The 14,147-nt window shown below is 40.3% G+C and overlaps 1 protein-coding gene across 1 annotated transcript in view; it reads right to left on the bottom strand.

The window, feature by feature from the left end:
* Positions 1-14,147, bottom strand: part of LOC124777232 (dihydrolipoyllysine-residue acetyltransferase component of pyruvate dehydrogenase complex, mitochondrial) — a 90,081-nt gene that overhangs the window by 59,182 nt on the left and 16,752 nt on the right. Inside the window, exon 4 of the mRNA XM_047252559.1 lies at positions 4,029-4,304. Coding sequence (XP_047108515.1) covers positions 4,029-4,304 — 276 coding nt within the window. The remainder of the gene's footprint in view (positions 1-4,028; positions 4,305-14,147) is intronic.

The following is a 14,147-nucleotide window of genomic DNA, read 5'->3' as shown; positions in this document are numbered from 1 at the left end:
TTGGCTTTAAATCAAAGCTTACGTTTTACCACTGCACATGTAAATATTTGCTACAAATATAGGAATACTTGTAAAAAATTAATAAAAGACTAACAGTTAACCTCCACTAAAAAGAAAATTCTCTGGCCTTTACTTTCACATTTATAATGAATAGCTTCATAGTTTTACACATTTATGTAGTTATTTGATTTACACACTAAAAGAATTATTATCTGATTAATATTAATTAAAAAGTCACATAAGTCTGCAATAAATAAATACAAGATTACCATCATTAAGAAGTTTGGGATGATCTGCCCTAAGAAAAGGTTTCCTTCTCTTACAGTTTTCAGTTAATCACACAATGAAGTTTACGTTCCCTGCTACTACAATCAAATTTTTATTGCAGAATGTCCAACAGAGAGATTGTATTCATTTTCATTGATGCAGCAGTTTCTTAAGTATGACAACTGAGAAGTTAATGACAGTCAGCATCCCAACCAATGTTTTCTTTTCAAGTGTCAACATGAAAAGAGACAAGATTTAACATACATCAACTAGTTGGGTAAAGATGTGAATGGGAACCAGCCTTTTTTTCCAAAGGAATCCTCCAGGCATTTTTCTTAATATAGATAAACAATGGAAAATCAGTATCTGGATGGGGGTTTGCACATCACTACTCTTGAATCCAAGTCCAGTGCCTTACTGACTGTGCCACCTTGCTCTATCTCTAACAAGAGGTGAAGGAAAGAAGTATTTAAGAAAGTCAAAAGCACCCAGGCCCTACTCCAAACTGTATGATAGAATCTGCACTTTTCTGTTTCCTTCCATGCCCCTTCCCCCACCTGTCACTTTCTTTTGTAGCTATTAATGTTGTTAAGAAGATGAAAACTCATTCATTTGTTGCACTGCAGAGGATGATTAATTTAAAAAAGTTTTCATTTATTTTTATACAATCTGCATGGCAATCTGGTCAGACTGTCATTGAAATATGATAAAGGGAATGTACAAGGTAACTTGAAAAAATTTATTTATTTAAGATGTAGTTGGCCAATGGTGTTTTATTACAAATTCGGAACTTGGGATTTCTTTTTCCCTGCCGGCTGACATTACTTTCATCCCTGTCAAAGCTTTGTGAAAAAGGCCAAGTTGAACTTTGGTATGGATTCGATTGAACTATGTATTCTTCAATATTATGAGAAGGAAAGTTGCTACTCACACACATGACTGCAATCTCAGGCAACTGAAACCACACTGCAAGAAGCAGCACCAGTGCATAATGGGAGTGGCGACTGGGTGGGGGTAAGGAGGCTAGGGTGGGGAGGGGGAGGGATAGTACGGTGGGAGTGGCGGACAGTGAAGTGCTGCAGGTTAGACGGAGCATGGTGGAAGGCAGGGGGGTGAGGGAGGTAGCGGAAAAGGACTGGGTGTTGTGGTGGAATGACAGCTGTGTAGTGCTGGAATGGGAACAGGAAGGGACTGGATGGGTGAGGAAAGTGACTAACGAAGGTTGAGGCCAGGACAGTTACAGGAACGTAGGGTGTATTGCAGGGAAAGTTCCCAGGTGCGCAGTTCAGAAAAGCTTGTGTTGGTGGGAAGATTCCATATGGAATAGGCTGTGAAGCAGTGACTGAAATATTTGGCAGAATGTTCAGCAACAGGGTGGTCCACTTGTTTCTTGGCCATTCACGCAGACAGACAGCTTGTTGGTTGTCATGCCTACATACAATGCAGCACAGTGGTTGCAGCTTAGCTTTTAGACCACCTGACTGGTTTCACAGGTTTTTGTTGTGCCTATCTGCGACTCAGCATCTCTGCTATATGGTGACTAGCAACTTTCCTTCTCATAATATTGTCACATCCCATTCTGGATTTTCCATTGATTCATCTTTACACTCTTCCCTATAGCTACCAACTCAAGCATGTTTTATGAGGGATAAACATCAAAATTTAACCATCACCTCAACAAAATAAAGCCATGTAATTAAATTTTTTAGTTTGTTTGCAGATACATGTCTGGAACACACAAACTGCTACATCACTGTACCAAAGCAAGCCACTGCAGGAGCCTAAATAAAATGATGCAGCCCACTAATGAATTTGAGATCTGTTTGCTTTTCTACTCTAGTTTCACACTACAGTACTGCGGTGGAGGAATTCGTACACTACCCCTCATAAATCTGAGCATGGAATGGTGTTTGTGTGGTGCAGTGAGACCTCAGGCAATAGCCAATATTCCAGCAAATTTTGTGCCAGCCTGAAAAAAAAACGCACTCGAGTATACATATAGCACTGAAATATTCTGGCAATAGTGACCAATGCTTCCGATAGAACAGGATGCTAATTGTCAATACTGCAAATTTTAATTGTACCATAGGTGACCGCATAAAGCCAATAAACTATAATGATGGCAATGGAAAATTTTACGCCATGGAGCACCAGTTCAATATTTACCAAACTTTGTGAATATGTCCATCACGTAACAAGTATTGAGTGATTAAACTCTAATTCCATTAAAAATTGATGTCCTTCACTGTGAGGGGCATGACAGGAGATGTGAAATGTGCTCCGGGCCCCAAATGTGAACTTTTTTTTTATTATTTAAATTTTAAAAAGAGGCTGTCTTTTTTGGAGGTCTGTCTCGTTTCTGCTGAAGAGACGACAGCCTAACGCCATGGTGGAATAGTCCGAATCATTGACTGCAAAACCATCCTGACAAATCACACCAGAGGATCATCTCACAAGACTGAGGGCTCTCTGACCTTCAGATGCAAAATTGCTCTCTTCTGTTCTGGGTCATTGCCAGAGCAGATGTTAAATGGCTTAGTTCTCTTTACCTTTGCACTTTCCTTCTCCTCCAAGATGGGCCTGAGGCTACTTAAGTTATCATCTCTTGTCCCTTTGGCAATCCTCACCATGTAATCCATATGTGAAAATAAACCAATACATTTCTTTTTTCTCAACATGATTATCTTATGTTAATTTGAAGCTCACACCACTTTACAATTCTGACTACATCCCAGCCCACCAGCAACTGTGCAGTATTCTGGTCATAAAGGGTATGACAACAGGGTTTATCCATGTTGCCGCATACTGGCAAACACTCAGCCACCCTTCAACATTTAGGTTGTCATATCCAATAACTCGTACCACGTTTCCAGGAGTTGGGATATATGGGTCCTGATAACTGCTGCTTGCTTTGTAGAGGACCTGACCTGTCAGATGTAATGCGGTCACTCTGACTGCCACAAGCAGAAATGAGACTCACTCCCGGACCCGGCCAATGATGCCAAATGCTTATTTCATTTTTACCACAGAATGCTAGTCTATATCCCAACTGACTAACTCTGCACCACACAGGTCTATTTTGTTTGGCATGGTGTCAGCAGTTAAAAAACACATGGCAACTAAATCTCAATCCAGCTTCCAATAATTGTTCCTGACAGTTTGTGGTGATTCTGCCTGTAACCTCAGTCAGAATTTCAGCTTTTATCTGGTTATCTGTCAGGGCCCCTTGAACACTCATATCTTCTCATGTTGTAGCCCTGCTGTAAGGATCTGTGCACACTTTTCTTGCCACACTTTTCCTCAGTCGATCTTGTCAGCAGTCATTCTGCAGTCAATTGTCTGTGCGAACTGTTGGTATAATGTTCCCATGTCCCTCGTGCCAATGATTCAACCATTTTCGAAGTCCAAAAGATTGCAATAATTTGCATGTAAACATTCTCTGGACATGCTGTGTTGCAATCTCCATGCAAAAAGTTACAGTAACATTAAACACACCCAAAAGCCACAATGTTCTCTCAACATTCAGTTGCAGGAATGGCTCTTTTTCTGTACTGAAAATACGCTCATGTGAGGATGAAATTTTAATCGACATTCCCTTAGGAATGGAAATACTGGAGTATCACCTTAGTCGTGTTTGGTCAAGGTATTCATTGTGTATTTTCCATTTCCATCAGTAGTACACTACATATGGTCTATGAGTAATAAAAACATGAAGTGTCATGATGAAGCAGAAATTAAAAAGAAACTAACAATCAACTCACAGTCAGTTGAACACCTTTTTCTGTTGCAATTCTCCTCGCCAAGGGGCTAGCATAGACCCTCTCTCCTGCTGGTGGTGCTTGGGCAGTTGGTGCCACAGGCTGTGGTGGCGGCGCTGCTGCTGCTGCTGGTGGTGGTGGTGGTGGTGGTGGTGGTGGTGGTGGTGGAGCAGCTGCTTCTGGGGATGGAGCAGCTGGTTTTGGTGCTGGTGCACCGGTATCCACAAAATCTTTAAAAGCTGCCACATCTGCCTCATTTGCCACTATTATGCAGACAAGCTAAGGCATAGAAACAAATTCACATCATGTAGTACATCAATTAAAAAACTGCTTTTTCCTATAAAAGTAAAAAGTCTAAATATTCTATAACAGAAAACAAAGAGCACAACTGAAGAAACATCTCTAATGACATAGCATTACGTATGTGATAGAAACAATTTTACACCTACGTTGTGAACAATATAGCAATTACCAAAGTTTTCCAACACTAATATTTCTGTACAACTTCAATGAATAACTGAACAGAAGTACTTCAAATATCTGATGTCAGGGTTTACAAAGGCATTCCATAGATTTCTGCAGGCAATCTTGTATGTATCCCTGGGAGATCTATCAAAAATTTCACTGTATGTTATTGACATAAAATACTCTGGGTAGGACAAGGGAGGGGGAGGGGGAGGGGGGGAGGAGGAGGAGAACTTCCTCCCCCCCCCTCCTACCTCTGTGTTCCCCTGCTTCTTGCCCCAAGTCTTTAACACAACTGCAAAAAGTCAGAAAGTCTACCCAGAACATCCCTTTAGAAGTTAACTCCCAGTACTACTGATGAAAATACTTAAAACAGAAAATACTCCTAACTTTTGGAACTATATTTCCCTTCATTAGAGGGGAAAGGATGATTGATTTGTCAAGATAGAAAAAAAGGTGAAAGTCACTCAACAGGATGTTGAAAGAACCCAAGTTGCTGCGCAATGAAAGGGAGACAAAAGTAAATGAAAAGACACCAGAAAAAGGAAGAGGTATAAGTACATCAGATCAAAAATGACAAAAGAAAGGAAAATAAAAATTATAAAGTATAATGCAGCTAAAGACTACAAAGAAATAGTGCTAGGAACAAAAATAAAATGGGGTGGGGGAAGAGGGTAGTTAAAGTAAAAATAGAAGAGTAGATAAAATCCTGCACTTGCAAGAAACAGCTGTTACTGGTACACAACTGTTTCATTTCTTCTTCATGTATAGTGAAATTCTATGTCTTAACAAGTATTATGAGATGTTTTCTCAGTCAATTATTTATATTGCCATGAGCAAAATGCTATGTATGTCTACAAAGAGCGTAATACAAATGTAATACGTTACCCACTGCCATTACTTTTGATGTCACACAATGTTACTTACACAACGACGAAATGGTTCACTAACACAGCTAACTTCTATGCAGTACTTGACTCTTACATGAGTTGAGTTAGAAGTCCACTTTTAAAACAAAGCCATGACTGTTATTTACACTCAGATTTCACACACTGAGACAGCAATTCAATCTGACTCAGGTTCACGATTGTTAATTACTATCTAATAGTAAAGAAAATTTATTATAAAACAAGAAACTAATAGATAAGCTTACTCTCGACACCTTAGATGCAACAGGGCCACAGGCATGCCACTAAAGATTTCTACACCATATGATCATTCACCGATTGCGTGGTAAACATCTTTGCTTCCACCTGATAGGAAATATTCACAAGTTACAATTGGAAAAGCTTAGCCACTACAGCGAGTGACACCACATTGTTGCCCGTGGGCTGAGGTTCGAGTACGCACAAGCTCCCCACCACTTATAGCAACAAGCGGCGGCCATCGCTCTGAAGTAATATGTCGGGCAGCTGTCCGGCAACGTTTATGACCTACACACATGCATTTTGTACTAACTAGAGTACACCGGAAGATTAGTTTCCTTCATAAAACACTCACTATATCCCCACTTGGCAAAGAATTATTGAAATGTAAAGTTAAAACATAAAATCTGTTATCAAATAAACAGTTATGCACTTTCCTAATGGTTAAACAAAGTCCAATATTAGACTGCTCAGAGCTCACATGAAACCATTCAGCACAATCCACCATACCAATCCTAGCATGCAAGCTAAACCTAATAGCTTTCTTTGGATAAAGGAAAATATTTCTAGTTTCTCCCACGACCTGACTCTGTTGTATGATTGAAGAAGCAGAACCATAATGGACATAGTTCTGGATAAACACAAGCCTACCAGCCCCATTACAAATTTCAGTTAACCCTTCCTGGCAGATTTGGCTCTCTTATCTGTCACTGTAGCAGGAGTTATTAACAGAGGTCTACATTTTATAGCAAGGGCGCCTGCTAAATTAGGGCAAGAATTGCCATTAGCATCCTTACATCACAAAACTTAATTGAAGTGAATTATGTACTTTGTTTATGTAACGATAACATAAAACTACTGAGTATTACAATCTGATATTGATTCTACCACTGTGCCAACGAGCCAGGTACATTTTCGAATGTGTTTCAGCTGTGTGCGTATTGTTTCATCACGAAGACAACGGAAAAGCAGGTCACACTCCAGAAGTATGCCTGCCACCACCATGACACTGGATCCTGCTGATTACGGCACATACCACTGGTATTGTGCCACAGAAACCATGCCGAGCCTCACTTAGCTGCACCGTCCAGTACTTTTACATAACACAGTTAGAAAACTTTGGAATACAGCCACAACCTACCCTTCGCACATCAAAATAGCTTATTGATTTTACCAAACACAGTTATACGTGTCCTCAAAAATTACATAAAAAACCACTCCAAGCTACTTTTTATGCTTTACAATGTCTACTTGCAGTTTTCAGACTTCAAGATAAGTTCACCTCTGGAAAATCAACTGCCACCACCTGCAAGAATATCCAGTGCAGCACAACAATTCATAAGATATCGCAGGTAAGTTGAATACATCACCGCAAAGGCCATCAATGATGACTTGCAGTAATAAAGAGTACAGGCACAAAGAAACAAAACATGTATCGATATAAGATCATAAATGAATACACCACCCCTCCTCTGCCGAGCGCTGTTGGCAAGCGGGGTGCACTCGGCTCTTGTGAGGCAAACTGAGGAGCTACTTGATTGAGAAGTAGCGGCTCTGGTCTCATAAAACTGATGTACGGCTAGGAGGGCAGTGTGCTGATCACATGCCCCTCCATATCTGCATTCAGTGACACCTGTGGGCTGAGGATGACACGGCAGCTGGTCGGTATCGTTCGGCCTTCCAAGGCGTTTGGATGGAGTTTAGTTTAGTTTAGCTTAGCTTATAAGCAGAAATACATGATGGCAGAGATATCGAGAGAAAAGTTATAGCAGAAGGCCCTGCTCCAGTTATTACTGAAAAATATATGTGAAAATGTTTATTGTCTTCAGCGTAAGGTTTTTGAGCTCTGTCTGCATGTCTCTGTATTTTATTATGTATTTATGTATTTTATCTGATAGTTTACCCCCTCTCTCCGAGCTTGCCTCCCTACTTTGAAGTGTATTTTTATTTTTATTATATCAGATATAAAAATGTTGAGTGCAATTAGAGGGTGCTCAAACTGAGCATTATTGTAACTTTGTTTGTTTGAAAATAGCAGTTTAGGGAAACATCCCAAAAGCTAGGACATTCCACCTTATCTAAATACTGTAAATTTATTTGCTTTCACTGAGACATGCATGCAGTACACTTTACACAAAATATACTTTTGGTGCTGAATCCAAGCACAATGTGGGCGCCATAATGCATGTTACTTCAATAATTAAGGTACAGTAGCAATCCCCAGTGAAATGGGAGATAGCTAAAGATTAGCCCATGAGAACCACTAGAAGTTACCTGCACAAAAATACATTCAGAATCATTGTCTTGGCGATGCCACAAGCTCTGTCACGTACGCCAAAATACGGCACACCGACCTGCGAAGAACTTGCTTAGTGGCCGTGCTACTGTGACTTTAGGCAAACAGAAACGCTGAAACACATAATCTATCGATTGACGTGAAACTTATACACCTATTGATTTCTGCGGTAGATCGAGTAAGCTTTGATTGATTCTGATGACATGTTTGCTTATGCTACTGATGGGGCACGGTGCATATGCATCTGTTCTCCTGGAATTGCCAGTCGGCGCCCACGACCGCATGCTGCTGCAGTTAATTTTTTTGACCCTCTCACTTTCTTTGCTTACCCCATTGCCAAGCTGTCAGGCTTATTCTGAATTACTTTCTTCTGTAAATGAGGATCTAGCTGGATTGATCAGGACTAATCTCTCCAACAGTACCAAGACTAATGCATTCTTTTCCAGCCATATTATACCGAGGTATCGCTCCTCTCTTTTTGCAGTGATCCATCTCTCTTACTCAAGTCTTGCCATAAGGCATCAACAGTGTCCTAATAAAAGAAATGCCTTACAAAGACATCGAGTGCTTCGCATTTCAGTAATGCATGCCTAACCTCAAGGGATAGGAATACAACTTCATTGCTTGTTGGTTGTCATGAAATTGTGTTCCTTCATCGGTAAGTTTACTACCGTACATATTGCTGAATGGCACACTCAAAATTATTCCAAATGAGTGGTCATTTCAAATGTTACATCTCTACATGTAGTTCTACTAGTCAATGGCTTCTTTGCATGGATTTGGTATACATATGGCTACTGTAAACTCCGCGAGCCACGAATACAGGTTGTACTACATTCCCATTCAGACGGTGAATACCGTGGATAATGTCAGATGAGTCACACTACTTTACAGAAATGGCCCTCCCAGTAAGTTAAGATATAGTGTTTCATGTAACTGATTACTCAAATTTTACGCAAATATGTTAAAAACACTTTATGGAAAAGTAGTTTTCCAATACCGGGAGTAAAAACAAACTATCTATTTGTAATTAAAATGCTTGATACCTGGTTCAATCAATTACCAATTATGTCTCTTACAGGCTCATTCTGTATTTGTTCCTATCACTTACTGTTAGTTTACCCCTGTTTATTGTGAGTCACTTGAGCCTCCATTGAGGCTATTCTCGCCTGCGAGTGTTGCAGTCACTGGAGCTCGACACGCTCCCATTCGGCCAGCCGGCCCACTAATCATCTCGACTCCAGGTACGTATTATGGTGCCCAGGTGACAATGCACTTCAGCTCAGCTGCAGCCCAGCTGGTCGTTGCCACTGCACCCACCACCGCCTAGGCTCCATGTACACGGTCAACTACCGGCTGTTGCACTGACTCTGATGACTTTGCAAAGTGTGCAGAAAAAGACACTATTTTACCAGATACATCCAATTATGAAGGACTCAAGTGACACCAATGGATAATGAAACTGTAAAGTACAAACACGAACTCTGTACCCCCTGCCCTAATTGCATATTTCATGATCAATTTTTTAAAATGAGAAGTTAAGCCTCCATTAATTTTAAGACCCCTTTTTAAGTAAAAAACACTAAATGTTCATTGCCTTCCAGGTACATCAAAAGAAAAACACTGTTTTGAAGTGGACATTAAGAGTGATCGGTATCAGCAATATTAATGACCACAGACCCATAACCAGCTCTCTTGGAAAGGGGAAGGAATTTTACATGGTAACAGGTAATAATGGTAAAATTTTTTTACTGTATTCTACTCCAATCATTTTAACTTGGCCTCAGGCAGTGCCGTGAGCAGTTATGTAAACTACTCTGCAGTACTTCTGACTGGCTCCCACGCTATTACGTTTTGCTAGGGACGCCGTCATGGTACTGCTGAGAGACTCGCCAGCTTTCTGCCACAAACCACCAATGGGACAACTGGGTGCCATCACGTGAGGTTCGCAAGAGGGTTGGCGAGGTAACGGCCAGAACAGTGCATGTCTCTCTTGCCTGCCAGCTTTCTTACCCTCTGGACGTATCCACAAATCCTTCCTATTGAGGGTGAAATGCTCTTTCCGTACCACATGTGGTTCACTCTGTGGCCGTAGCCAGTTTTCTTGAATATTGTATCCCTTAGTGGTGGGTCTTGGGCATAAAACCCATTTTTTCCCTGAATCCTGACATTTCTCATTTTATGTGTAGGAAAAACACTCCAGATGCCCACCTGATACCATCCTGACATGTGCAGTTCTTACATACAAGATCTATGGAGGAAGGGCTATGCTAATGGAGGCTAAGTCCAGGGCAGTAGGAGAAGATACTGTATGTAGGAGAGTAATTCCAATCTCTGAAATTTGGGTTAACTATAGCTCTAATATAATAATTTTATGAAGGGGATATTGCAGTGGGAGGAAGCAATGTTTCCAGCATGTAGCCACCTACATCTGGCAAGGCCCTGCATGTACCTATGCATCACAGCAAGCATAACACTTTTTAAGTAATAATGATTTGCTAGTGCCTGGCTCCTATAACTTGCCTCACAGAAATTTCAAATTGCCAATGTGGTGTAAGCAGGCCCTCGTGTTTCTAATCATGGTTTAGAATAGTGGTGTCCAACCTGTGACCCACAAGCTGCATGCAGCTCAAAGCAAGTATCAATGTGACAAGAAGTGAGCACCAATCACATGACTGGTAAAAATTAATTGATTAATTTATCTTCTGCAAAGTTGTAATAAATTGAATATTTTCAATCTGAAACTCCCACCACACAATGCTAATCTCTTATTGGTCCTTCCTGTACTTAACAATACCACCCACACTATACTATAGCTAGACCGCTCAATCCATCAGATATGCTGCTGTGTTATCTTGTGACTAATTAAGTTGCAACAGTGAAACTAGAGATTTAGAGATATATAATGAAATTAATTTATGGAAATACAAGGGAATTCTGTGTAATTTCTGTACAATTGCAATAAAGAATCTTTTACAGTGTAGTTCCGATTACTATATGATGGTAAAAGATAGAAATATTCACATAGATTACCATTATTGCCAATGTTTGCTATTTAAAACTACTGCAATTCTGTAAGTACTGTAATTAAAACAGCATATTAGTTCTATAATTTGTGATTACTTAAAACGAGTCACTAATTATTGCCATCTAGAATAACTACGAAAGTATGATAGTAGCTGAAAAGTTTGTGGGACAAATGTTGCATGGGGCAATGAGGGGCTATAATATGATGGTTTTTTGTTGCTAGATGGGGTCGTTTCAGAGATATTTTCTGGTAGCGGCTATTGAGATGAATCCAATGATTGTCGGTAAAGCAGATGCCAGACAGATTCATTGGAAGAATCCTAAGGAAATGCAATCCGAAAACAAAGGAAGTAGGTTACAGTATGCTTGTTCGCCCACTGCTTGAATACTGCTCAGCAGTGTGGGATCCGTACCAGATAGGGTTGATAGAAGAGAGAGAGAAGATCCAACAGAGATCAGCACACTTCATTACAGGATCATTCAGTAATCACAAAAGCATTAAGGAGATGATAGATAAACTCCAGGGGAAGACTCTGCAGGAGAGAGACTCAGTAGCTCGGTACGGGCTTTTGTTGAAGTTTCGAGAACATACCTTCACCGAGGAGTCAAGCAGTATATTACTCCCTCCTACGTATATCTCGTGAAGAGACCATGAGGATAAAATGAGAGAGATTAGAGCCCACACAGAGGCATACCGACAATCCTTCTTTCCACGAACAATACGAGACTGGAATAGAAGGGAGAACCGATAGAGGTACTCCAGGTACCCTTCGCCACACATCATCAGGTGGCTTGCAGAGTATGGATGTAGATGTAGATGAACAGTAAAGTCTTTGAAGGTTAACGAGTGTCACAAAGGTGGGATGAACATGCATTTACATAAGGTGTTCAAAGTGATGACCATTGGTATCACTGCAATGCTGCAATCTTCTTATCATAAATTGAGTGGTATTCCTAATCACATCAGCACTTATCCAAGCACTTGATCTGAAAATTATCTCTTTCATATCTTCAGTTGTAGTTGGAACACCAAATTAAATCAAATTAATAAACATGTCGTCCCTCTGAATGTGAAGTTGAGCCCACTGGCAGAATTCAATGCGATGCATACAATCCATGCTAGTTAATTCTTGGTAGAGACTGATATGGTAAGGGTGATACTTATGGTGATGCAGAACATGAACAACGTTACTCGGGCTCATGCCAGATTCCACTGCGATTTGCTGCGAACTAACGCAAGAATCTCTAACCACAACGGCAAGAGTACCAATTTTCGTTTCCTCGTTAGTAACTTTCCTTTGCCGGATATGTTTCTGATGCGTTAAAGATCCAGTTGTTCTCAATTTATCAAACACATATTTAAATGTACAATTGTAGGGTGAGTACGTTGAGGATATCTTTCAGCGTATAAGTCTCTAGCTCTCACTGAATTTCGTTGGCACTCTCCGTAAATGAGAAGCATATCGAATTGTTCTTCAAAAGAATACATCATTCACATTCGCTTGATTCGACGATACGTGTCTTACCGTTCCTATTAGTGTTGTATTGCGCAACCATCGAACGGTGTTTACATGTCAACGGCACATCAGATGGATATGCCGTATTCGGCAAATATTTACTACTTGCACGATATATGAGAGAGAATTGTCAGAGCACCAGCTTCAATAAGTACCTACGTGATAAGGAATACCACTCCATCCATGATAGGAAGATTGCAGCACTGCACTGATACCAATAGTCATCACTTAGAGTACCTTCTGCAAATGCACGTTCATGCCACCTTTGTGACCTTCAAAGACCTTACTGTTACACATCATTGGATTCGTCTTGATAGCTGCTATCAGGAAATAAGTACCAAACTATAGCATCCCATTTAAAAAGTTGACCTTCATATCTCCGATGTGACCCCACCAAGCAACAAAAAACCAATGTCATATTATGGCCCCCGTTGTCCCCTGCAACATTTGTCCCACAAACTTTTCAGCTACTATCATACTTTCGGAGTTACTCTAGATGGCAATAGTTAGTGACACCCTGTATATAAATTATTAATGAAATCTCACATATAAAATACAAAAGTAATTCCTCTAGCTTTTTTAGAAAAAGGAATCAAAGTAATAAATTCTGAACGACTTAAATATGTTAACTGTACCTACGATTGTCCCTTTCTCAGTGGTTATTTTTAGTATTGGGCATATTATGTGCAGCTCAAAAACACTCTTCTTCCAATAGTCCAGATAAGCTAAAAGTTTGGACACCTGATTTAGAGCATGTTCCGCAAATATGTACTGGACAGTTCCATGTTTGTTCATGAATTCAGCCGATTTGGTCATTCCGTTTGTAAGATTAATTTTCTTCATTTAATGGGCCCAATTATCTACCAGCAAAGAAGGGAAAGCAGAAAGGTGGAAGGAGTATATAGAGGGTCTATACAAGGGCGATGTTCTCGAGGACAATATTATGGAAGAGGATGTAGATGAAGATGAAATGGGAGATATGATAATGAGTGAAGAGTTTGACAGAGCACTGAAAGACCTGAGTCGAAACAAGGCCCCGGGAGTAGACAACATTCCATTAGAACTACTGACAGCCTTGGGAGAGCCAGTCCTGACAAAACTCTACCACCTGGTGAGCAAGATGTATGAGACAGATGAAATTCCCTCAGACTTCAAGAAGAATATAATAATTCCAATCCCAAAGAAAGCAGGTGGTGACAGATGTGAAAATTACCGAACTATCAGTTTAATAAATCACAGTTGCAAAATACTAATGCGAATTCTTTACAGACGAATGGAAAAACCGGTAGAAGCCGACCTCGGGGAAAATCAGTTTGGATTCCGTAGTTGGAACACGTGAGGCAATACTGACCCTACGACTTATCTTAGAAGAAAGATTAAGGAAAGGCAAACCTACGTTTCTAGCATTTGTAGACTTAGAGAAAGCTTTTGGCAATGTTGACTGGAATACTCTCTTTCAAATCCTGAAGGTGGCAGGGGTAAAATACAAAGAGCGAAAGGCTATTTACAATTTGTACAGAAAGCAGATGGCAGTTATAAGAGTGGATGGACATGGAAGGGAAGCAGTGGTTGGGAAGGGAGTGAGACAGGGTTGTAGCCTCTCCCCGATGCTATTTAATCTGTATATTGAGCAAGCAGTAAAGGAAACAAAAGGAAAGTTCGGAGTAGGTAT

This window comes from Schistocerca piceifrons, chromosome 2 (assembly GCF_021461385.2).
Source record: "Schistocerca piceifrons isolate TAMUIC-IGC-003096 chromosome 2, iqSchPice1.1, whole genome shotgun sequence".
NCBI classification, from domain to species: domain Eukaryota; kingdom Metazoa; phylum Arthropoda; class Insecta; order Orthoptera; family Acrididae; genus Schistocerca; species Schistocerca piceifrons.
The sequence above is the reverse complement of the archived record's forward strand: the minus strand, read 5'-3'. Positions and strand labels throughout refer to the sequence as shown.